Source organism: Strigops habroptila, chromosome 1 (assembly GCF_004027225.2).
Source record: "Strigops habroptila isolate Jane chromosome 1, bStrHab1.2.pri, whole genome shotgun sequence".
Classification (NCBI taxonomy): Eukaryota; Metazoa; Chordata; class Aves; order Psittaciformes; family Psittacidae; genus Strigops; species Strigops habroptila.
Window position 1 is genome coordinate 44,541,160 of NC_044277.2, and position 25,020 is coordinate 44,566,179.

Below are 25,020 nucleotides of genomic sequence, written 5' to 3' on the forward strand. Positions count from 1 at the left end.
CCCTTCCTGAATAAATCCTGCTCACGAAAGAGACTTGTGTTTTGTCCACCAAAACCATTCAGATGATGTTGGACAGAGTGACAGTAGCGCTGTAGTGCTGGACCAAATGAAGCCTGATTGCTTCATTTGGTGGTGCTTCTTTCTGTATCATCTAATTTCTTCTGCTTCAGAGATTGATTCTGCCCACAGGGTTAGGATGAATCCCAAGTAGTGTGTGTCAGTGCTTGACTTGGGCTTTCAGCTGGGGACAGATAGCTTTCATATCTGCAAGAGCTTGCTATACAATTTTTAAGATACTCTGCATTATAAATTCTTCTGTCACTGTTAGCATGTTCCTATACACTTCTGTTTGCTTTACTTTGGATCTGTTTTGGGAGACTTGGGTGTTTTCTTTCCTGTTGTGATCTTCCCAGGGCAGGTGATGGATTGTTTTTTCTCCTTAGGTAGAGCTGCTGAATATGGAGCTGTGTAAATGCTGTCCCTTTTTCTTAGAAACAAAACCAAAGACTAATAAACTCCTGCAACAATGGCATGCTTTTCTTAAACTTTTACACATAATGTTTTCATAAGCAGCTGTGAAATCTGTCTCAAAGGAAGGTAGCAGATAAATCATATCAGTTCCTCATCTAGCATGCTTAAATACAAAACACGTTGGAAAAAACTATGAGCTTCATGATGCTGTAGACTTACTTCCCTGGAGTTACAGTTCATAATTGTAGCTTCTATGGCTGGATTTCTTGTGTTGCATTGCACAGTACCTTATGTCAATATTTTTAAATGTAATTCTGAATTTGTGTTTCAGGAATTACCAGAAATGGTTCTCCTAAAATTTTTTCGACCCGAAAACACACCAGTACCTGCAAGACCAACACCAGAGCAGCTTTCTAATCTTATCAAGACAAGTCTTCACTATCCAGAGTCTTTCAATCATTCTTTTCATCAAAAAAGGTTAGTGCAATGTTTTCTTTAGAAGCTTTTGAAATATTGTTAATTTGACATAAATCCTATGATGCTATGTGTGGTATGGTGCCTGAGATGCAACATGGGTTATGATATGAAAGATAGAAGTCTGATATGCAAGGGTGCAGTCTTACTCAATTCTTAAACTCAGTTCTGCAGAATGTTGAAGGTAAAATGAAAGCTTCATGTAGGGCAAAATACTGTAATACCACAGTTCATAATTTTGATGTTAACTAGTAATGTTATCAAACTTACTGAAGGAAAATAAATACTTTGCTGCTTTTGTGTTTATTTTTGGTGCCAGAGTAAACAGTGTGACTACTTTGAGAAGGTAGACAGAAAGTAAGAGGTACTTTTAAGTAAAAAGAACTGTTAAATCTACAGCATCTGACTTGCCAAGATTAACTGCACATGGTTCTGATTTATGTCAGGAGGGAAGGCAGTAACAGTTTAGATCACTGGGGCTTGTCTCCTGGAAGAATACCAGAATTAACCTGTCAAAAAGCAGACTGCTAGAGTGAATTAGTTTGAGCCTGTAAGAGCCATGAGTCTTTTGAAGTTAGCATATGAACAAAGCCCTCTGGGTTCATTTCCAGATATGAAAGGATTTGTATTTGAAACAAAGATACCTATTTAGGTTTGAGGTGTTTTATTTGAGAACTCTACTGTTAGGCTTTTTTTAAAATTTCAGTTGATACAAGTAAGTTGTCAAAAGAAATGGATTTCTTTCTTTAAAAAACCCTAACTTTTAAACACTTTGTAAGGTGGCATATTTTAATTGACAGTTACAAAGCATGCATCATTCCAGTAACAAGTTCAGTTGCTAATTGTTCTTTTCTTGTTAGTCAAGCTTAGGGTATTTAAACATTGTTAAGCAATGGCAAAGAATTCCAGTGACACAAATCACTTACTGTATACATGGGTCTGTTTCAACTGTGATAGTTTGGTTAGCTGCCTGTGAATATCTTGGGGTCTTTCTTGCTGCAGCATTATTTATAAAAGCAATCATACTAATTGTGAGCAAGCCAAATATCAACTAACTGTATTAGTTTTATTCAGGGTAAAGTCTTAAATTAACACCAAATATGCATGCGCTGTCTGGTTTGGGCACTGCTCTGGCTAAAACTTTAGGCCAGATGCCGGTAATTCCTCTATAGGAGGCACTGCAGAAGGAAAGTATCCAGGCAAAATGTGCTGAACATCATACTGGATCATGTTATCCCATTTTGAAATGTCTCTTGTCATAACAGACAACTTGATGCTTTTGCTAGCCTTTCTCTGCTGGATGAGGTGTGGTGGGAACTTCATTTGGCTCCGTTGAGCCAATGCTGTTTGCCTCAATCAATAGCTGTTACTAAAAGTAGCTAGTCAGTGCGATTATATTGCTCTGTACACTGACTGTTGCATAATAGACAGCTACATGTTAATGTTACATTATGTGAAACTCATTTTAACTGTTGAAGAATATAATTAAAACTATCAAGAGTAATACTTGTTTGTTTGTTATGGAACTATTTCTTTTTGTAGCCTCTGTCTGGTTCCTGTCACTCTCCTACTTTCCAATTGTTCCCAGGCTGTTGTAGATGTGATGATTGATTTGCGGCATAAAACAACAAGGTAATGTGTGAATGTAAATGAAACAGTATTTTCTGAGAGGACTTTCTAGTCTGGGGAGTCTTGTAATGTCTTAACTGTATTGAATATCTAGAATAGGATTTTTTTCAACAGTGGCTTCTTTGAATGAATGGAAGGGGATATAAAGGCTTCATACAGTCAAATGGGAGTCTTCAGTTAGTGCTCAATTTTACTTCTGACTATTGCTAAGACAGGACCTTGAATTGTGACTTCTGAATAGTTTAACTCTGCACATCTTTTCTAGGAAAGCAGAAATGCTTTTGAACTAGTGAAATACAAGCTTCAGCAATCTTACAGTATTAAACCTGTTGGGTCGGGTTTTCATTTTTAAATGTAAGTTGTAGAAAACAGCTTTTGAAGTTTAAATACTTTCTCCTGCAATTTGGCTCAGTATAAAATGTCATAGAACCTTAGGTATTTTTAAGAATTCCTGTAGGTTTATCAGCTGATTCTTATGCCTGGCTGTTCACTTAGAACTGTAATACTATGTGCAAAAATATTAGCACTGAGGAAATGTTTTGTGAATTGCTTCTAAGTTTTACTAAGGATTTCTATAGGAGAGAATTGAGTACCATGATATACCATTGTTATTTCTTCCACTTCTGTTAAAACAAGACAATTTAACTCATGTAATTCAGGTGACAACTCCATAATGCTACTTGGTATGCTTACCACAAAATAGGCTGTAGGATTCTTGACTTAATATTCTAGGGAGATTGTAAGGACAGATTGTGAGGAATCAGGTGGGTTTGGTAATGGGAAATGCTGGCTTCTTGCCAACAGTCCATCCAGGCAAGTAAGAAATGAAAAGCCCAGGGCCTAATACACATATTGAGAAATAGAGGTTAGAATGCTTAAGTATGTTTTATTTCTCAGTTAACATTAGGAATCTTTTTGCTGAACTGGTGTTTTTTAGGAGATGGTCATGTTTTGTAACAGTGCTGTAAGACATGTCTTTGGAAGGATAGTGTAGTCACGTGCCTTGAAATATCTTAAAAACAAATACACCTCACCAACTTACTAATGCAGTATCTCTAAAGCAGTGCCTATCTGTGTTGCCTGTTTCTGTGTGACATGCATGCTGATTTAACTCTAGCTCAAGGGAGAGGCCTAAGAATGCCTTATGTTGGATTTCCTAAAACTGTGTCAGTTTGGTTTTCTTTATTCTTAGTGTTATCTGCGGGTTCTGTAGGAAGCTGGGAGTACACCGGAATTCATCAATATACATATATGTATAATTAATGTTCTGTATATAGTATACAGTATATTAGGAACCAAAGAAATGCTTTAAATATTTGTACTGATTGTTCTGAGCCAAGGGGAGAGCTGCTGTAAAGGGTGTTAAGTGTGAGTAGGAGAACAGTAAAAAGTATTTGGTAAGAAGTAAGGACCCAGAGGTAAATCAAGCTGATGGGTGGACGTAGGGATCCATAAAGGTACCCAAGGATAACTTAGGTACTCTATCTCTGTATATCCTTGTAGGGATGTGTGCGGATATAGTAGGAATGGGGACATATATACATGACTTTTTTAAGCTGCATTTAGTATCTGGATAAAATGTTAAGCACAGTTCTATCTATGCCTGATTGCAACTGTTATCCTTTCAAAGTCTAGCTTTGTCATGCTGTAGAAAAGCCTTAATCTCTTAGAGATAAGGGGCACGGAGGATGTGTGAAACAAAGCACCATGCATTTGGGGAAGGCATTGACTTAAGGGAAGTTATTCTAGGCAAGCAGTCAAAAAGACTTGGCAATTTCTAAGACAAATGGCAGTGGGCACTCTCACATCCAAAGGCTGCCAGAGTAGTAGCTTTATTTCCCAATTTCTGACTTCTGAAAAGAAGTTTTCAGAAACAGGCCTGTCTCTGTAAGGGGGTGGCGGTAGACAGGCAGTGGTTTCTGAAATCTTGGGAAAAGTTGAATTTGGAGGGAATCATGTAAACTGGCAATACATGCTTTAAATGCAAAGAAATAATGTTGTAACCTTCTTTTTCAGCCCAGAAGCACTAGAAATCCATGGATCTTTTACATGGCTTGGGCAAACACAGTACAAGCTTCAACTTAAAAGCCAGGAGGTCTATAGCTTGCAGCTGAAAGCTTGCTTTGTTCATACAGGTGTCTATAATCTTGGAACTCCTAGAGTATTTGCCAAGCTAGTGGACCAAGTTACTTTGTTTGAAACGAGTCAGCAGAACTCCATGCCTGCACTGATTATTATCAATAATATCTGACCACTTCCTGAAAAAAATCACAGTAAAAGACAAAATAAATGGAATTCTTTTCTTATATTGCTGGTTGACATTTTGCTGCAGTTTTTGGAAATAGCACCTCAAACATCTAACTTGTTACTAAAGATTGTGTAGGAAAGAAAATAGCAAAATATTTGGACGACTTGTCAATTTGTTTCTCAATGCAATGCACGTTGGACTGAAAATAAGTTTATCCTTTTATAATGTATTTCTTCTCTGGTAATTAAGATATTCATAACACAAAATACTCTAACTCCAGATCTGAACATATTTGTATGTCATATGCCCTGTCAAAAATGCAGCTTAACTGCTGTTACAACTTCCAGCATGGTGTGTTTAATATTTGTGGCTGTATTAGGATATGGTTCAGGAAGAAACCCTCATTGGCTTTTTTCTGTCTGAAGCCATTAGTCATGATAAATCCCAACCTTACTGTGAAGTTCAATAAGGTCTCTCAAATCCACTTCTGTTTCTCAGTTCTTTGGTTCCACATTTTGTTTTGAGTTTTCATATTTATGGAAACTGGTGACCTTTCAAGGTTTACATACACGTCCCACCTAAAGTGTTAAAAAAAGAATATGATTTCTTCAACCAGTTTGAGTATTTTCCCATTCATCTCAACACAGAATGCACTATTTCACAACCATGAGATCGTCATTTAAATTGTCACTTACTTTATTATGTAACTATAACAATTGATCTGTTTTAAAAAAATCTACTCAAGATTTTCAAGAAATGTATTATATTTATAACAAATGTACTGTAAATAGAATAAAACATACACCATATTCACTGTATGAACGAGTGGCATTTTTTCTTTCCTATACAGCTGTAGCTATCTACAGGTGCTGGTACTGTGTGTATGTCCTGCACTGTCTTCATTGTGGTCTCTGCCCATGTGAAGTTTCTGTCGTGTTGCCACATGGAGTGTTGGTGTACACTGAAACATGTAGTGGCTGCTGTATTTGCTTTTTGAGTCCTTAGCCAGCATTCCCAGGTACAACACAGAATTCAGCTGTCTGGGAAATCTCAATTACTTGCTACGTGCTGGGTACTTTTAATTTGAGTAACAGCAGCTAAACGTAGAGAAGGCTGTGTGAAGCAACCAAGTGCAGCAAAGCCAGGTAAGTTAGGAGTTATGGTTTATGATGGGTTAGCTGAGTACGAGGAAAATTGAGCACCTAAAGAAACCTGAGACTTCTGGCAGTCTGCTCTGTCTTGTGGCTGAAGGAAATTTCTTCATAGGACAACGCTGGCTTATGAAACAGTACATCTACCTTTTTAGGTAAGTTTTCCAATTTTACTCATATTCAACACTACTGTGTGACTGTCTTCAAGACTTAAGACTTCTTGAAGAGTCTTAAAACCAGTTCACAGCACATGACCTTTCATAGTTGTACTCACTATGACTCTGGGTCAGGTTGATAAATTAATAGAATACTTGAGTAATATCTAACAATGATGATGTTGCTTCAGGGGTTGAGTCTTCTACTGTTGGGCAGATTGGAAGGCTGATCTTTCTAAATGATTCTTGGCATTGTAACCTTACGCTGTGTCATCAGCCCTCATTCTGTCCTGGCACTCCTTTAGAGAAGGGAACTCATTATTGATGCTATTCAGTTGTCCAGCTGTAGGCCACTGTTCTAAGTCACAGTCAGTGTATTTTTAAGACTTCCTCAAATACTTGAGTGGCACAAGTCACATTATTCTCACAGAGGATGTTTCTGCAAGAGTTCTGTGAGATACGAGTCAGAAATTTAACTGCTTTTCAGTCTATCAGAAGAAACTGGTAAGAAATGGTATCTCCTGTGATTTTGAAATTGTGCTACTGTAAAGAGCGGGTTTGCTGCAGGCTTGACTAACTGCAGAAACTACCAGGCTGTGCTGTCCTGATGATGGGTGTATGCCTTGTCAGTGATCATAACTCTAACATTAAGTAAACCAATGCTTGCCATGTCCATTATTGCTAATGTAGGTAAAAACCTGTTATAACACACATTACGTAGCTTGGCTTGAAGGAAATGCTGTGTCTAGATGAACCCTTCTTCATGTTTCTGAGAATATTTATAGGATTATGGTGAACTAATGGTGTGGCTGGAAGCTAAAAGAGTTGAAGTAATGTTTTATTAGCATGGCTAAAATAGCAGCCTCTTCAGCATACAGTTTTGAGATGTGTTTCTATGTCTGTGTATCTAGACATGGGGTTTTTTTGTACAGATACCAAGTGTTCCCAAAGAGTTCTGCAAAGCTCAGCAGTGTAGGCTGTCAACCCTACAAATAAGCCAACTGATTATGCTGTAGACACAGTATCATGTAGCTAAAAACACCCCTAAACCAACACACTCAAACCAAACTTGCTTTCTCTTCACCCTTCAGTTAAATCTCCCCTTTATCTTTTTTCCCCGACATGGTGATTCCAAAAATAGTGTGGTTTTTAACTTGTCATATTCTAAGTCCATTTACTGAAAAGCGGTATCTGTGCTCCTAACTTCTAAAGCGTGGCGTACTGTTACAGAAGAATGTTGTCATGCTGTGTCCAAAGAACAGCTCAGTCTTGTAACCATGAACATGCTTTATTTCTAAATTGACATGGGTTCCTTTATGGTGTGTTGCTGATTATGCACATTAGGCGGTGTAAAAAAGCATGGAACTGCTCAAAGTAAGAGTTTGAAATGTAATCATTGGCATGTCAGAGCAGAATTTTATTATGTGATCATGTAGGAGAGGAGGTAGCATGGAGATAGAGCTAAGCCTGGCTCCTTAATGAACTCTAAATCCATTGTATGGCTGGACTTTTAATGTAAAGTCATTTGGTAGGCATCTTTTTAACGAGACAGTAATAACCAGTTAAAATGAAAGCAACCACAGTAGTGAGAAAATGGCCATTTTGTCTACAACAATTAGCACTGCTTTTTTGATAAACTATTTCAGACAACTCTTTTAGAATCTTGTGAATTTGCGGTATATATGACTTCTACGTATTTATTGCTAGTTAAGTCCTTATTCCATTACACAGAATGTTTTAAACGGGATTTAAATAAATGTTAAAGGTGATTTTCATGTTGTAATTTAAACTTTAATTTTAAGCAGAGATTATTTTTTCCTGTTTCAATACATAGAAGAATTTCGTTTAAAAGTTAAGATGAGGCAACAACTTCTGAAAGCACCAGGGCTATATCAGCATAACCAGTCCTTCTAAAAAAATTAAAGAATAAAGTTCACAATTCAAGGAGAATACTGCATTTAGTATGATTCTACTATTTTTGAGAAGGTAGATGGGGATTGATGCTTGAGACTAGAAAAGGTACAAGATCTTGCTGTAACATCATAGTCATCACCTGTAACAGTAAAAGGGATCAAAAATCTTCTTTCAGGTAAATAATATGAATTAAGCACAAAATGGTGCTGTTTTGTCAAGCTTTTATAGGAGATTCTGGGCTTTCCTGCTGCTTTACTAGTGGCCAGCCTAATTGTATGAGAGTCATTAAAAATAGTCTTTGCTTGCCCACAAAACAGTTAAAGGTTTCATCTCTTTTAGTAACCATCAACCATAATTACTCCATAATTTGTGACTGAGAGCCCAAACAACAAATTAAATGGATCTTCAAGATGCATGCAGACTTTTAAACACTTTTTACAAGCGGGTGTTGCCTGTCACATTACTATTCCTCATGTCTCTTCTTACAGTAGTGAGAAGTTGGAAGATAGCAGAATCAAGCAATCCACTGTATTCACTGAGCGTTTTATCAACAACTTTGTGATATTTATCTACGTTGTTGTCGTGGTTTGAGCCCAGCCGGTAACTCAGAACCACACAGCCGCTCGCTCACTCCCCCCCCCCTTCTTCCTCCCCCCGCTCCCAGAGGGATGGGGAGGAGAATGGGAAGAATGCAACTCCCACGGGTTGAGATAAGAGCAGTCCCGCAACTAAGGTATAACACAAAACCACTACTGCTACCACCAATGATAATAACGATTAGTGAAATAACAAGGGGAGAGGATACAATTGCTCACCACCCGCCGACCGATACCCAGCCCGACCCGAGCAGTGATCAGGGCCTTCCGGGTAACTCCCCCCGGTTTATATACTGGGCATGACGTGCTGTGGTATGGAATACCCCTTTGGCTAGTTTGGGTCAGGTGTCCTGTCTCTGCTTCCTCCCGGCTTCCCCTCCTCCCTGGCAAAGCATGAGACTGAGAAAGTCCTTGGTTGGAATAAACATTACTTAGCAACAACTAAAAACATCGGTGTTATCAGCGTTGTTCCCAGGCTGAAAGTTAAAAAACACAGCACTGCACCAGCTACTAAGCAGGAGAAAAATGACTGCTATAGCTGAACCCAGGACAGTATCCACCCCTTATTCCATACCATTCACGTCATGCTCAGATCCCACATCTCTCAGCACACCATCACCCCTGTCCCATATATACACATATATATACACCCACACCCACACACAGAGAAAGATATCGTTCCCTAGTCCATGGACCAATCCCTGTAAAATTGCTGAACTCATCCAGTCCATGATGTCAGGTTCCATCTCTTGTAATAGTCTTTCAGGGCAGGAGGGACGGTACGTAGTGTTGGGTTGTTGCCTGCTGATGATACCGCCAAACTCGTCTGGTCACTGCTGAGCTCATCTGGTTTCCTCAAAATTCATTCTTTGTTGAGGTGATGATCGGAGGGAAGTCAGGGTCAATGGCTGGTGACCTGAAGATATCTAGCTGGTGGGCTATAAAAGTGTTATAGAGCAGGCAACAGCGTACAATTGAGTTCATTGGCTGTTTTCCCCCAAAATCAAATCCCCTTGAGGTACACATCGGACTTCCCCATCTTCCCGCATTACCCACCAAGTATATCCAGGTCCCTGAGCAAAAGCAACCCCACGAGTGGGTTTGCCTTTACCTGAAGCAGGAATAACCCAGACTGTCTTCCCCAACAAATTCTTTATGTGCACCACAGGAACTTTATCCCCCTCTACAGTACGTAAAAGTTCTGATTGGGCTGGGCCAGCCCTGTTGGCAGATCCCCTACTGTTGACCAACCAGGTGGCTTTTGGTAAATGTGTATCCCAGTGTTTGAAAGTCCCACCACCCATTGCTCTCAGTGTAGTTTTTAACAGCCCATTGTACCGTTCGATTTTCCCAGAGGCTGGTGCATGGTAGGGGATGTGGTATACCCACTCAATGCCATGCTCTTTGGCCCAAGTGTCTATGAGGTTGTTCCGGAAATGAGTCCCATTGTCTGACTCAATTCTCTCTGGGGTGCCGTGTCGCCACAAGACTTGTTTCTCAAGGCCCAGGATAGTGTTCCGGGCAGTGGCATGGGACACAGCGTATGTTTCCAGCCAGCCGGTGGTTGCTTCCACCATGGTAAGCACATAGCGCTTGCCCTGGCGGGTTGGTGGGAGTGTGATATAGTCAATCTGCCAGGCCTCCCCATATTTGTACTTCAGCCATCGTCCTCCATACCAGAGAGGCTTTAACCGCTTGGCTTGCTTAATTGCAGCACATGTTTCACATTCGTGAATAACCTGGGCAATAGTGTCCATCGTTAAGTCCACCCCTCGATCACGAGCCCATCTATATGTTGCATCTCTGCCTTGATGGCCTGAGGTGTCATGGGCCCACCGGGCTAAAAATAATTCACCCTTATGTTGCCAATCCAAGTCCATCTGAGCCACTTTAATCTTAGCAGCTTTATCCACTTGCTGGTTATTCTGGTGTTCCTCAGTGGCCCGACTCTTGGGTACATGAGCATCTACGTGGCGTACCTTCACCACCAGGTTCTGCACCCGAGCAGCGATATCTTGCCACAATGCAGCAGCCCAGATGGGTTTACTTCTGCGTTGCCAGTTGCTCTGCTTCCATTGCTGCAACCACCCCCACAGGGCATTTGCCACCATCCATGAGTCAGTATAGAGATAAAGTACTGGCCATTTTTCTCGTTCAGCCAATGTCCAAGGCCAGCTGGATGGCTTTCACCTCTGCAAATTGACTCGATTCACCCTCTCCCTCAGCAGTTTCTGCAACTTGTCGCAGGGGACTCCACACAGCTGCCTTCCATCTCCGATGCTTTCCCACAATATGGCAGGACCCATCAGTAAACAAGGCATATTGCTTTTCACTCTCTGACAGTTCATTATATGGTGGGGCCTCTTCAGCACGCGTCACCTCCTCTTCTGGTGACATCCCAAAATCTTTGCCCTCTGGCCAGTCCATGATGACTTCTAGAATTCCTGGACGACTGGGATTTCCTATTCGAGCTCGTTGTGTAATTAGTGCGGCCCACTTACTCCATGTAGCATCAGTTGCATGATGTGTAGAGGAGACCCTGCCTTTGAACATCCAGCCCAGCACAGGCAACCGGGGTGCCAGGAGGAGCTGCGCTTCAGTTCCAATCACTTCTGAGGCAGCTCGAACCCCTTCATAGGCTGCCAGTATCTCTTTTCAGTGGGAGTGTAGCTGGCCTCGGATCCTTTATATCCCCGACTCCAAAAGCCAAGGGGTCGACCTCGAGTCTCCCCTGGAGCTTTCTGCCAGAGGCTCCAGGTAGGACCATTCTCCCCAGCTGCGGTATAGAGCACATTTTTCACATCTGGCCCGGCCCGGACTGGTCCAAGGGCTACTGCATGAACTATTTCTCGTTTAATTTGTTCAAAGGCTTGTTGTTGCTCAGGGCCCCATTTGAAATCATTCTTCTTCCGGGTCACGTGGTAGAGAGGGCTTACAATCAGACTGTAATTTGGGATGTGCATTCTCCAGAACCCCACAACACCTAAGAAAGCTTGTGTTTCTTTCTTGTTAGTTGGTGGAGACATTGCTGTTATCTTGTTGATCACGTCTGTGGGGATCTGGCGGCGTCCATCTTGCCATTTTATTCCCAAAAATTGAATCTCCTGTGCAGGTCCCTTGACCTTATTCCGTTTTATGGCAAAACCGGCCTTCAGCAGGATTTGGATTATTTTCCTCCCTTTCTCAAAAACTTCTTCCGCTGTATCACCCCACACGATGATGTCATCAATGTATTGCAGGTGTTCTGGAGCTTGCCCCTGTTCCAGTGCAGTCTGGATCAATCCATGGCAGATGGTAGGGCTGTGTTTCCACCCCTGGGGCAGTCGGTTCCAAGTGTACTGGACGCCCCTCCAAGTGAAAGCAAACTGTGGCCTGCATTCTGCTGCCAAAGGGATTGAGAAAAATGCATTGGCAATGTCAATTGTGGCATACCACTTGGCTGCCTTTGACTCCAGTTCGTATTGAAGTTCTAACATGTCCGGTACGGCAGCACTCAATGGTGGTGTGACTTCGTTCAGGCCACGATAGTCTACTGTTAATCTCCACTCTCCATTAGACTTTTGCACTGGCCATATGGGGCTATTAAAGGGTGAGCGGGTCCTGCTGATCACTCCTTGGCTCTCCAGTCTGCGGATCAGCTTATGGATGGGAATCAAGGAGTCTCGGTTGGTGCGATATTGCCGCCGGTGCACTGTTGTGGTCGCAATTGGCACTTGTTGCTCTTCGACCTTCAGCAACCCCACAACAGAAGGATCCTCTGAGAGACCGGGTAAGGTGGACAGCTGCTTAATTTCCTCTGTCTCCAAGGCAGCGATACCAAAAGCCCATCTATACCCTTTTGGGTCTTTGAAATACCCTCTCCTGAGATAGTCTATGCCAAGGATGCATGGAGCCCCTGGACCAGTTACAATGGGGTGCTTTTGCCACTTCCTCCCAGTCAGGCTGATTTCAGCTTCCAGCATAGTTAACGCTTGGGATCCTCCTGTCACTCCAGAAATAGAAATGGGTTTCACCCCTTGATACCTTGATGGCATCAGGGTACACTGTGCACCGGTATCTACTAGAGCCTTATACTTCTGTGGGACTGATGTGCCAGGCCATCTGATCCACACAGTCCAGTAAACCCGATTATCCCTCTCCTCCACCTGGCTGGAGGCAGGGCCCCTCTAATAGTGATCACAAAATTCTCCACTTCTGTCTTGTAGAAAGGGATGAGTATTCCTTATCACAGGAGCTGGAGTAAAATCAGCTCTTTCGCTCCATCTGGGAAACTGCTCGCCAGAGACTGGAGCAGCAGCTTTCCTGGGAGGATCATCCTTGACCATTGTTCTCCTCTTCAGTTCACGCACCCGTTGCTCCAGAGCTGAAGTAGGTTTTCCATCCCACTTTCTCATGTCTTCTCCATGATCCCGCAGGTAAAACCATAGGGTGGCCCGTGGCGTGTACCTCGTATATTTTCTTTCTCGAGCAGTAGGGCGCCTTCTGTTGATAGCTGAGACATGGGTTGGTACGCGTGGAGAGCTGGATAGATCGGATAAATCGTCTCTCAATTGTTTGAACTCCTGGGACAGTTTTTCCACAGCTGAAATGATGGAAGGGGTGAGATTGTCTTCGAACTCTCGGAGTTGACGAATCAGGAAATCCACTGTTGGTGATACTCCGTCATTCCAGGTCATTGATGCCAGTGTGTGGGCATATGATGATGGCGCACTCCGTGTAAGTTTCCGCCACATGGGTCGTGTACATTCGACTTCATCTGGGTCTACGGATGTGTTCCTGGAATCCGGCCTACGATAGATCATCTCTATAATGGCTGATTCCCTCAGGGACTGGATGCCTTTCTCTATCGTGGTCCAGTTGGCTGAGCGATTCGTAATATCGTCTTTGTAGGGAAACCTTTCCTTCACAGCTGCCAGGAGCCGCCTCCAAAGACTGAGGGCTCGCTTCTCTCTTGCAATCGCTTTGTCAATTCCTCCTTCCTTAGCAAGTGATCCCAGCTGCTTGGCTTCCCTACCTTCTAGTTCATGACCGTTGGCCCCATTGTCCCAGCACCGGAGCAACCAGGTGACAATGTGCTCCCCTGGAAGACGGGTGAAATCTTTTCGCATATTCCGTAGTTCGGTTGAGGTCCGGGGTCGAGAAGTGACCTCTTCTTCTTCTTCCTCTTCCTCTGACCCACGTAGTAGTAACTCTTGTTCAGGTGGTGTTGCATATAGTAATGGCACTGGGTCTTCATCTTTCTTCGCTTCACGGGTTGCTCTTTGTGCCTTTCGTTTGCTTTTGCTTACAGGGGCAACAGACATTGTCACAAACTGGACATTTGGTTTAGCTGCAGTGTTTGTCACTGTGGTTGGAGTGGCTGCAGTGTCTGCCACTAGGATTGGAGTGGTTGCAGTGTCTATTGCTGGGGTTGGTGCAGCTGTTGTGCTTGGGAGTTGAGTAACACCAACAGCTGCATTGTCTGTTGCTGTCGGGGTTTGAGTAGCTACTGTGCTTGTCACTGGGGTTGGTGTAGCTGCAGTGCTTGGAGTAGCCATATTGTCTGTTGCTGTCGGGGTTTGAATAGCTACTGTGCATGTCACTGGGGTTGGTGTAGCTGTGGTGCTTGGAGTAGCTATATTGTCTGTTGCTGTCGGGGTTTGAGTAGCTACTGTGCTTGTCACTGGGGTTGGTGTGGCTGCGGTGCTTGGAGTAGCCACATTGTCTGTTGCTGTCGGGGTTTGAGTAGCTGTTGTGCTTGTCACTGGGGTTGGTGTAACTGCTGTATTTGAAGTTGGAGTAGTTGCGTTGTCTGTTGTGGTCAGGGTTTGAGTAGCTGTTGTGCTTGTCACTGGGGTTGATGTAGCTGCTGTACTTGGAGTAGCTGTGTTGACTGTTGTGGTCAGGGTCTGAGTAGCTGCTGTGCTTGTAGTTGGCATAGCTGCGTTGTCTGTTGCTTTGCCATCAGATCCAGAGACATTTTTTTCCCTTTGAAGGTGCTGGATAGTGTTGAGCAGGGCTCTGTAGGCATAGGCCAAGCCCCAGCACGTTGCCAAAATTTGTCCCTCTCTGGTATAACCAGGACGACAGCACACCTCGTTTAAGTGTTTTACTAGTTTTTCCGGATGTTGCACTTGTTCAGTGGTGAAGTTCCAAAGCACTGGAGGGGCCCACTGGCCTAGGTACTTGCCCATACTATCCCACACACCCTGCCACTCATAACTGTCCAGCCTCAGGGAAAATCTCCTGGTGGTCCTCCTATATCGTCGTCTAACCCGTCCTGTCTCTGCTTCCTCCCGGCTTCCCCTCCTCCCTGGCAAAGCATGAGACTGAGAAACTCCTTGGTTGGAGTAAACACTACTCAGCAACAACTAAAAGCATCGGTGTTATCAGCGTTGTTCCCAGGCTGAAAGTTAAAAAACACAGCACTGCACCAGCTACTAAGCAGGAGAAAAATGACTGCTATAGCTGAACCCAGGACAATGGTATTGGTAATATTTTGGTATTAATTCATGACCTAGGCCTACTAATGAGAGACACTTATTTTTTTTTTTTTTTTTAGAATGATTCTTACTAAGAAAAACTTCTTTGCTTTATAAAACTAGCTTAAATGTGAATCTTAAAAATAAAGCAGATCGTGGTTACTTTACTGGCTGTTTTTGAAATGAGAATATCTTTTGTAGTTGATGATTGACCAAAATACAATTTAATCATGAGGTTTTATTGAATTTTTACGGTTACAACTCTAACTATATTTCTACCATTTAGTATTACATTTAAGAAAGAAGGATTGCATATAAGAATTACCTTTCTTGGTTGTTTGTTAGGTGGCTGTATGGGAAACACCTTTGCTTGTTCTATGCATTTTGTGGGGTGTTGTTTGGGATCTGCAGTCTCTCAACACTGACATTACTGATCACTGTTTGCTGCCTCAAAATTTGTTATCCAGCTTATGGTAAGCTAATGTTTCTGTCTTAAGTTACTCGATTTTTCATGCAAATATAGACCACCATTTTTGGATTGCATATCCTAGAGAGTACTTTTATAGAAGAGATGTTTTACATCCCATCAAACAATTCTTATTTCTGTGATCATTGATAAGTAACCATAGGGCTAGGTGTATGCAACTGATTACTTATAAGCTCTTATAAGTCAGGTGATAATTTGGGAACATGGAATAAGGGTTCTGATCTGAAAGCAAGGCTAGCGTGAATAAACTTTTTCAGAGTTTATTGCTACATTTTTATATTTATTCATAAGGATTTATTCTGTGCTAAGTATTCTAGATGTATCAGCAAATTCAGCTACCTGATGTTCTGCAAATTTTTGCAAACCATGCCCTTTTCTTACAAACCTTCAATATGCTACAATATTTTGAACACTTAGTAAAGTTATCCTCCTTACTTACCCTGCTTAGCTGCCTGCATATGGGAAACTCCTTTCAGACATGTCAGCAGTGCTGATCTTCTGATTATTTTGTGTCTTCCAGGCAACAGGTTCAAGAGAGAACATGGACAAATCTTGATAGCCTGTGCTTGGACTTACGCAGCAGTTTTTGCCTGGTCTCCCTTAGCTCACTGGGGAGAATACGGAGCAGAGCCATATGGCACAGCCTGCTGCATTGACTGGCGTTCCACCAATGTAAATGTCATGGCCATGTCTTACACATTAGTCCTCTTTGTTTTCTGTTTTATTCTCCCTTGCGGAGTAATTGTGACTTCCTACTGTCACATACAATAAAAGTATACATACCAATAAAGGTATGTATGACTAGAGTCACTCAAGCTGCACCTTGAAAGTGAAAAATAGTATAAAAATGACCCAAAAAGTGGGGGGCTTTAGGGAAGACATCATTGTGGACGAGCCGAGGAAGACCCCATCAGCTGACTACTCTCGACTCCTGGGACTGGTCGACGGGCTGGACCTTTCTTCCCCCCCCATAGGGATGCCTTTGGGTAAGACTTGCACTGTATCCAATGCTTCCCTGGGAAAATTAGGAATCTCTATATAGAGTTACTTTTTACTTTTATACTTTAAAGCCAGGCTGTATTACTCATAACTTTGTCACACAGTTGTATACCTTATTATTTGCACATGCTTTTGCAGACAGTGTATTTATCACCGGCAATCCACAAGAACCTGTATCTGTTGCTTTAATAAACTGCACTGTTTAAGTAGCTAATCATAAATCTCTTATTGAACGCAACCAGCTCCCTCAGTGTGGCCGTGCTAGTTCATGAGCACGATTAGACTGAAGGTGCAGTGCACTATTAGTGCATCCGGAATCGTGATTATTCAACATATTCAATGCGACTGGACTGATAGTGGCAAATGGGGCATCACTCAGAATCTAAGCCTAGCCGCATCCAGCCCCTCTAATATCTGAGGACCAGCTGGAAAGCAAGGGGGTTTATTTTCTGCCAAATTATTTTACCCTTTCATGCAACACCTACTCTCTTATTCTGGTAACTGTGAAAGAATCCAGGAAAGCAGTGGAACAGCACGTCTCCAGCCCCACCAGGATGAGCAATGCGCAAACCACTACTGTAAAGGTATTTGAAAGTTAGTCTTTGGCAAGCTGTTTTTGGCACAGCTGGGCAGCACCATTTAAGGACCATGAAAGTTCCTGAGAAGAGAATAAAGATGGAAAAGATAAGTAGTCCTTACTGCATTTTCATTTTGGACAACAGCATTGTCTTGTGCAGATTTGCTGCATGTCAGTGAGTTGCTAAACCTAAAAATAGTACCTGTGTTGTTTCTGGAGGGTTATAGCTAAGCTCACAGAGCTTCATTACTTGTGAAAATTCAGATTTTTGGTCAAAAGGAAGGTTAAAAATTGGAGTACTGTGTAGAAATGAATTTGGATCTCATGCTCTTGAACCCTTGCTAATGAAAGCCAGCCTGGTTTTGGGTGAGTGAATTCTGTTTGTCCAGCTACGGATATCTGAGGAGATCCAGGCTTAAGCTTTATATCATTGAAGATTTTTAGTAGTATTGTAAAGATCAAGTTCTCTCGTTTATAACTGAACAAGGAACAAAAGTCATGGAAAAGTGTATTTCTGGAAACAGTTTTTGAAACAAAACCTCCACAGATTTGTGTTTCACTAGCTTATGCAGTAAAATTAAACCTGCAGTCACAGTATTTGTTGTGGAAAATGTTTCCTGCTGCCAAACTATACCTCTGTCCTTTCCAAAACATCAGAATCTATTTTTTTTTTTTTTTAATATACCAAAATATAAGAGGAACTTTACAGCTGACATTAGGTGTTCTTCACTCCTTAGACAATGTACCTCATTAATCGTCTCCAGTAATAAAATATTTACGATTTTCTTTATTTCAATGAATCCTTCTCTCATTTCCCTAGTTATTTGTTTGGCATGTCCTTCTAAGCACCTTCCTCACCCACCTCCAATCTTCTGCTTCGTCCTTATTTTCTCTCTCTGTTCAGGAATACACACACACACATTTGCAAATACAATTGGATATATCACAGATCTGCTTTCTCTTTTTCATGCTAATAGATTTGGTCTCTCCCTAACACCTCTCTTCAGATTATCGAGTGCAGTGTAGCTGCACTAGACATCTTTATCTGCCCTGTCTCTCCTTTTGAGTATCTTGGTTTTGCCCACCGTGGAAAACACCATCATCTTGTCTACTGGGCTTGTAACCTGAATATCTTCCTCAATGCAAGTAGTTTAGGAACTAAAGAGTTATGTCCATGTCTTCCCTACTCCTTCTTTGTAATAATGCTTAGATGGAACATTTCCTAACTAAAGCTCTTAATCATATTCCTGCCCCACTCCTGGATATTCAGTAGACATTAATTTTCCTAAGTCTTTCATTTGACTACAGGATAGTATCCTTTAAATCTTAAATTAATTTTTAAAATTCTTCATAGCTTATCCTAACTGATTTCTATACTCCTGTTTAGTGAGATCAAGATGCTGGTGATCCTGCATGTTCACAACACTCAGAAATCTGCATACATGTTCAATGATAACCGTTATACTTATGAGTTCCTTCTAACACAAACTGGCAAAATGAAAACAATATTGCCTTCAAAACTTCCTTTGTGGTGTTAACACAAAAAGTCACGCTAGTCTATCACACACAGGTTGATATTGGTTGGGCTGCTGGAGCACTAGGAAAACTGCTTATCATGCACTGACAAGTATGTCTTGTTTTTATTCCCTGATTGTTTTTCCCTCAAAGTTGCTGTGATCTTCACTGTCAGATTGTAAACTCTTTGAGTTGCTCTGAGACTACTTATTATCTGCAGAGAATCTCACCCTAGAATAATAATAATACAAACAACAAACAGTTATACATGATAATCCCTTGGAGACATCTGCTAAGAAGATGGTATAAGTCAAACTCATAAAAGCAGAGAGGAGAGAAGAGACTTTTTTTTTTCCCCTGAAGAAACTCCTCTAAAAGAATCCACCCCAAATATGTCAATTCTGTGGTGTACTTGGAATGAATGTTTGCTGAATTGTAGTTCTTCCTGTCACATTCAAGCTGCAATATAGCCTACCTTGTAGTACCTGTCAAATTAAAAACAATTTATAGCCTATTCTTCCTCTGACATTTTCCATCCTCCATCCTGCCTCTGACATCAGGTCACTCTAACTTAGGATTCCTGGTCAGGTTGGACCTGTTCCTCTACGGTCTGATCCAGCTTCAGCTTGGACATTGCTTCTGTCTTGAAAAGCTAAATCCAGAAAATGACTTGGGCATTTAAAATGGGACTTAGACACTTATGAGTCTGGCTAAGCCCTGAAATATTATCATGGAAGCTCTTGCTTGGTGGCTGGCTATCCCTCAAGGCTCCAAGAAAATGGAACATGTTCCTCTGTGAGCGTAAAGGTTTCCCAAGTCCCTGGAGTTTGCTTTAATCTGTATTGCTCTGCACACTAATTGGCTATCTACTAAAATCTATTAACATAACCAGGCCATAGCTTTCAATTCATGTCAACTTCAGTCCTTTTATTTATTTGCAATTAAATATTTTTATTAAAAAAAGAACAATAAAATATGGATAATATTCACTATTATTAATCTACTTCCCTTGTTAAAAGATACGTCTGTAGTGGGGTTTTTTGTGCTGTTTTAGAATGACAATAGCAAGAGTTTTAGAAAATGTGTAATGGGAGCTGTGTAGTACTACTAGTGCTTTTGTGCTTATGAATTTGCAAGGTTGGCTAACTGCTGATATTGCTTTTATTATTATATAGTGCCATAAAAATAAATTATAATGCATACAGGCGACACTATTGTTCTTGCGATCCCTTCACAGGTACATGGGTTTGCCAGCTTCTGCAAAAAACATGGTCTGAGCATAGAGATAAGAGATAAATATTGTGAATGCAAGTAGAGATGTAGAAAATTGCTTCTTCTCCAGGAGTTCCTTGGGATTAAGCCATTTTAGAAACACAATTTAGTTCCCTCTAGATGTTGCAGGGGCAAAAGCATGATGAGCGTAGCCTAATGTCTCATCTAATGTTTGTCCAAATACGATCTCTGAATTATATGCAGTGCCTTCAGTTTAAATCATGAGAGTTAAGCCTTTGGCCTGGGAGATTGTGTTCAGTTTTTGTTCTGATTCAGGCTTCATGTATGACCTTGGATAAAACTCCTGGTACTCAATTTGTATTTTTTTGTGGCTGTAATCCACGATAACTCTAAAGTACCTGATTTAAAACACTGAAGTATCATGTGGCTGAAAAGGAGAAGGTTGAATAATTTGCATCTCTCTTTTAATATTGTTTATTGAAGAAACAGATTTTGTTCATTTTTGGAATTTTTTACAGAGAAACAACACAAATCTACAAACCATGGAGGTTAATTTGTCTTAAACTGGGTTTCTACAATGTAGGGACATAGTACTTGGGGTTTTTTTAGTTCTCATTACATTATTTTTGTTAAAAGAAGCTTTACCACCAACATTAATGGACGATGTCACACTGCTGAGACTGGAAGTGTTATATATCCACTGGTACAAGCTGGTTGAAAGCTGTGGCTAATTACAGGTGGGAAGATCTATGAGCGTCATAGGAAATATAATGGAAATCAAATTGGATAAAGGTTGCTCTTCAAAGAAGACTTACATCTTAGAACACAAGATGTTAAATCTCAATAATTCGTTGTAGTGGGTAAATCTACTTCTAAAGTAAAAGAAGAATTACAGCCATTCAATGCCTTTCTTGATTTTGTCCGCCTAAAACATATGCTCTAGTTGTAAGGCAACGTAACATTGCAACTTGCTGCAACAGCTTTCAAAGCTGTTTGGGCATTAGCGGTCAGTGTCTTTTTCTGAATGCGTGTGAAGGGTGAGAAGCTGCATGAAGACACAAACTTAATGCCAAACTTGTACTATTGACTTTATAACACTTTTCTTGATTTGAGGTGGAAACAATTAGCTTTTTGGCAAGTGTAGGAGAATCTGGTTGACCATGCTGAATGTGTCTTACTGTCACGGTTTGTGAGGGAAGATATTTATTTGTTTCTAGTAGGCTGACAACAAGGTACTGTTGCCTCTGTGCCTGGGTGACAGGCTAAGTGTCATTGCGTCAGGGATATTCTCACCAGTGGCTCAGTCCTGTAAAGCATCATCTGCTTAAACGTGTCCATAAGCTGAATTCACCCAGTCTTACTCAATAGTTACTCCAATAAACGTCTAGTTTGAAATAGTTGAATTAGATCCTTAGCTTCTGCCAAGAGCCAGAGCTTGTTCCTGTCTGCATGAGTGGACTGACATACACAGCTGAAGATCTAACTACAAAGATGACTTAATGCTGCATGTGTAGAACACCTATTTTATTTTTCTATCTACCTGTAAAAATATCCTCTGTAACTTGCGTTCTTTGTTGTGAAGCTCTTTTTATAAACCATAATGTTTTCACCACATTCCAGCTCAATTGTAATTCCCCAAAAGAGGCTTTTGCTTGTCAATTTCTGAGCAGTGTCACCCACAGTTATATTTGATATGTGAATAGTATACTTGTGCTTGATTTACAGACACAAAGGTTTGGTTTTTTTAAATTATTTTTAATTGTTTTTACTTGCTTCTTCAGGAGGTATTTTTAAAGAAGTTTTTTGTATATAGGATTTGCCTACACACAAGAGTAAAGTTTAAAAAGATTTTTGAAAGCTCCTTTATGTCAAATCATATTGTTCCAAGCTACGGTTAAGTCCTGTCTAGGCTAAGAAGCAGGGCAAGTGTGAATCACTTCTTGCCTTACCTTAGGAAGTTATTATATTGCTATATCCCTACACTTACATAAATTTTTACATGTTATGAAATCATTTATAATTTGCAAAATACACAATTTATGTCAAACTTCTCAGTCATAATGTGTGCTGGGTGTACAGGAGACATTATGTATTCTGTGACAGTATTTTTCTTACATCCCTGTATAACAGATAGGACTGTAGGGATTCTTTTGGTCACTGAGATCTCTGAGTGGAAATACAAATAATTATAATAAAAATCTGGCTTGCAAGATGTGGGAAGAAGTCATTGCCTTTTCTTCATACTGCTGCAGAGCAAATACAGGACACTAGATGGTCACTTTGATAAGAAACAGTGTTAGAAATTTCCATGGATGTGTGCAGTTATGAAAAGATAACTCACAGAGCTGAAGCTCTTTTTCTTTCTATTTCCATCGTAAAATAAATAATTACAGAGAGTCCATTACAGTTCATTAAAATAATCTTCTTGTTAACTCTAAGGGATTTTAAATTGTAAATCTTTGATTGTACTTGCTATAAACTGTCATGAGTTACTTAGTGCCTTTTGGAATAATGTCCATAGCTACATTTTTTTTTTTTTTTTTTTTTTTGCATTTATATGAGTCCTGCACATGTTTTTTTCTAAGTAAGTCACATCATTACATTGTTCCTCAATCAGACACACAACTTTATGCTAGATTTCCTTGTGTTCTATACAGTTTGCTGTTACTGCAATTTTAGCAGCTGTGTATTATGGGCTGAGGCTAAAATAAGGCAATACGTCTCTTCTTCACTTTAATTACAGATGCTGGGCTTAAGCCTAGAGTGAAATTACAGAGAGGCTTGGCTGTAATCCAGCATGCCTGTTGCCCTCCCTGGGTCTCATTGTGTAGTGATGCACAGGTGGCTGCTGCTTCAGGTGGTATCACCTTCATAGGAGGAAATCCAAGGCCAGAACTGACATCTGTCCATCACGTATAGCATAAAGATAATTGAATCAATCACACAGCGATGTAATGAAATAGGGTAGTTAACCCATTTCATAGTGTGAAAGTCATATTCACTTATGAACATTTCTCTTTGGTGTACATAGTTGATGTGTGGCCTTTGTTGTCTGAAAGTTTCAGGTAGAAGTAGGTTTCAGACAGAATTAAGTTGCTAGAAAATGCACATTTGGAGAGCAGCTGAGCTGTGACGAAGACTTGGAGAGACTTTTAACAAGCGGGTTCAGTTAGATGGTATTTTTATTAATACACTAATTTGGTGGCTATTTTTCTTATGTGTGCAACTTTTTAACTTGCTGTTTTCTCCTTTTCTCTGCAAGCTGAGTGTTGCTGTGTGCATTGGGTTTTTTGTTGCCTGGAGCCCTTATGCTACCATTGCCATGTGAGCAGCTTTTGGATCAATAGATAAGATTCCTCCATTAGCCTTTGCTGTGCCAGCCGTCTTTGCAAAGTCCTCCACATTCTACAATCCAGTTATCTACCTCCTCCCGAAGCCGAATTTCCGAAACACCATTGCCAAAGATTTCATAGTTCTTCAACTGTTGTTCATCAGGAGCTGCTTTTCTGTCAAGGCACCGCAGAACTACAGATCAACTGTGAACACCACCCAGAGAACTTTTAAGGGCAAAGCCGAATCCAGTTGTAATTCTCCTCCAATTGTGGAAGAATGTTCTTTCTTCTCCCGTGAAAAGTGCAGTGATAGTTTCAAATGCTTTCAAAGCTATCCAAAATGCTGCCAGGAAAGCCTAAGTGCTATGGAATGCCCTCTTCAAGAAACTGTGTCCTTGGAGAGCAACCTCCAAGCAAAAGTGAGACAGGCCACTAAGAAGTCAGTAAAGGTGCTTGTGAGAGGAGAAAAAAGCACTGTAATCAATTCCTTGGAAATCGCCTTGGGAGCAGTACCTGTGTGTCGTACATTTACAGACCTCTAGAGCTCCTTGCAGGAAGCCCTCTGACAGTACTGTTCTTATATTGGATTTATGAGTGTAACTTTTTCTAAAGAGTCCTTCTATTACCCCAATTTCCAGACTATTTTCCTGGGTTTTCCTCATACTCTTCGATGGGACACATACTACAGAACGGACATGGTGTAAATGCTGTATGACTCTTTCTATGCCAAACATTGTGCTGTGTGCACATGATGAACTATGCCAGACAAATCCTTTCTGCATTTCGTAACATCCTGTTTCTCCATTCTCGAGAGAATACACTAACCATTGAGAAATTCTTCATAAAGCATTATTACCCTTATTAGACTATGTACATTTTATATTCTGTCTGTTTAAAAGAAATAATTCAATGTAGAGTTTTAAAAGGGCCAGCTCATCCTGGCTTAATTTTTATAGCAACCGAAAAGAAAAATGCTAAATGAAAAGCCTGTTTTCCAACAAGCAATGCTGAATGACTGCACATGTTGCATTTTCTGGGAGGCATAGGCCACTTTGTTCCTTGTTTTGAGATGAACAGGCAGGTTCTGACCTTGTTCCACATGAATAAAATCAAAATATTTCTATTGATTCAAGATAGTATGTAAGTTTTGTTTACCTTTTTATGTAATTTTAGAACTTGCCCTGGGACATTATTTATTATTCGGAGTTTCCTGAATAGGAACTTGGAATTAAGAGGGTGAAGGCCTGGCCCAGAGAGGCCCCGTATAAGGGGCAAAAATCTCTGCTGGTGCAAACCACCAAAACCTGTGAAAACTACCTTATATGAAGATCCCAGTCTTCCAGGAATTCTTTAGTTTGGCATACAAGGACAATGCTGCAGAGTAAGAATAAGCACATCTATTTCCCTTGTTCTTGGGCTCCTTTTTTCTCCCATGTAAGAAGAAGGAGAAGAAAATGAAGGGGTGTTGGAGAAGGAGCTTTTGAAATGGTTGCTTTTACTGGTTTAGGGAGTATTTGTTTGAACTACTGTTTCATGGCTTGCCAGAAGCACCATATCTTCTGCTGCTGCCATGAAAGCAAGGACATGCTGGAAGTGCTGGGCTCTCATTTGGGCCCAGCTACAGCAAAAATAACCATAGCTTGGTTATTAAAAGTGATTATAGCTTTGTTTTCCATCTGGGGTTACTTTAGGAAATAAGGCAGTCTTCCCCCCAAGGGCTTTGCCATCTGCAGGGCCAGTGCATCCTATGCTCCCTGTTCCAAAGCCTCAGGGGAATA

The 25,020-nt window shown here is 40.9% G+C and overlaps 2 protein-coding genes across 2 annotated transcripts in view; both read left to right on the forward strand.

Moving 5' to 3' along the window:
• The window catches only part of TRAPPC8 (trafficking protein particle complex 8), a 52,716-nt gene extending 46,361 nt beyond the window's left edge, over nucleotides 1-6,355 (forward strand). Inside the window, 3 exon segments of the mRNA XM_030478851.1 lie at nucleotides 803-948; nucleotides 2,488-2,577; nucleotides 4,591-6,355. Of these exon segments, the coding sequence (XP_030334711.1) occupies nucleotides 803-948; nucleotides 2,488-2,577; nucleotides 4,591-4,825 (471 nt within the window). The 3' untranslated portion in view covers nucleotides 4,826-6,355.
• Nucleotides 6,356-7,250: 895 nt separating this feature from the next.
• LOC115603623 (opsin-5-like) lies at nucleotides 7,251-23,784 on the forward strand. The gene is given in 5 exon segments (XM_030475663.1): nucleotides 7,251-7,315; nucleotides 15,445-15,572; nucleotides 16,107-16,337; nucleotides 17,066-17,169; nucleotides 23,173-23,784. Coding segments are annotated over 5 exon segments (1,140 nt in total).
• The last annotated feature ends 1,236 nt before the right edge of the window (nucleotides 23,785-25,020 follow it).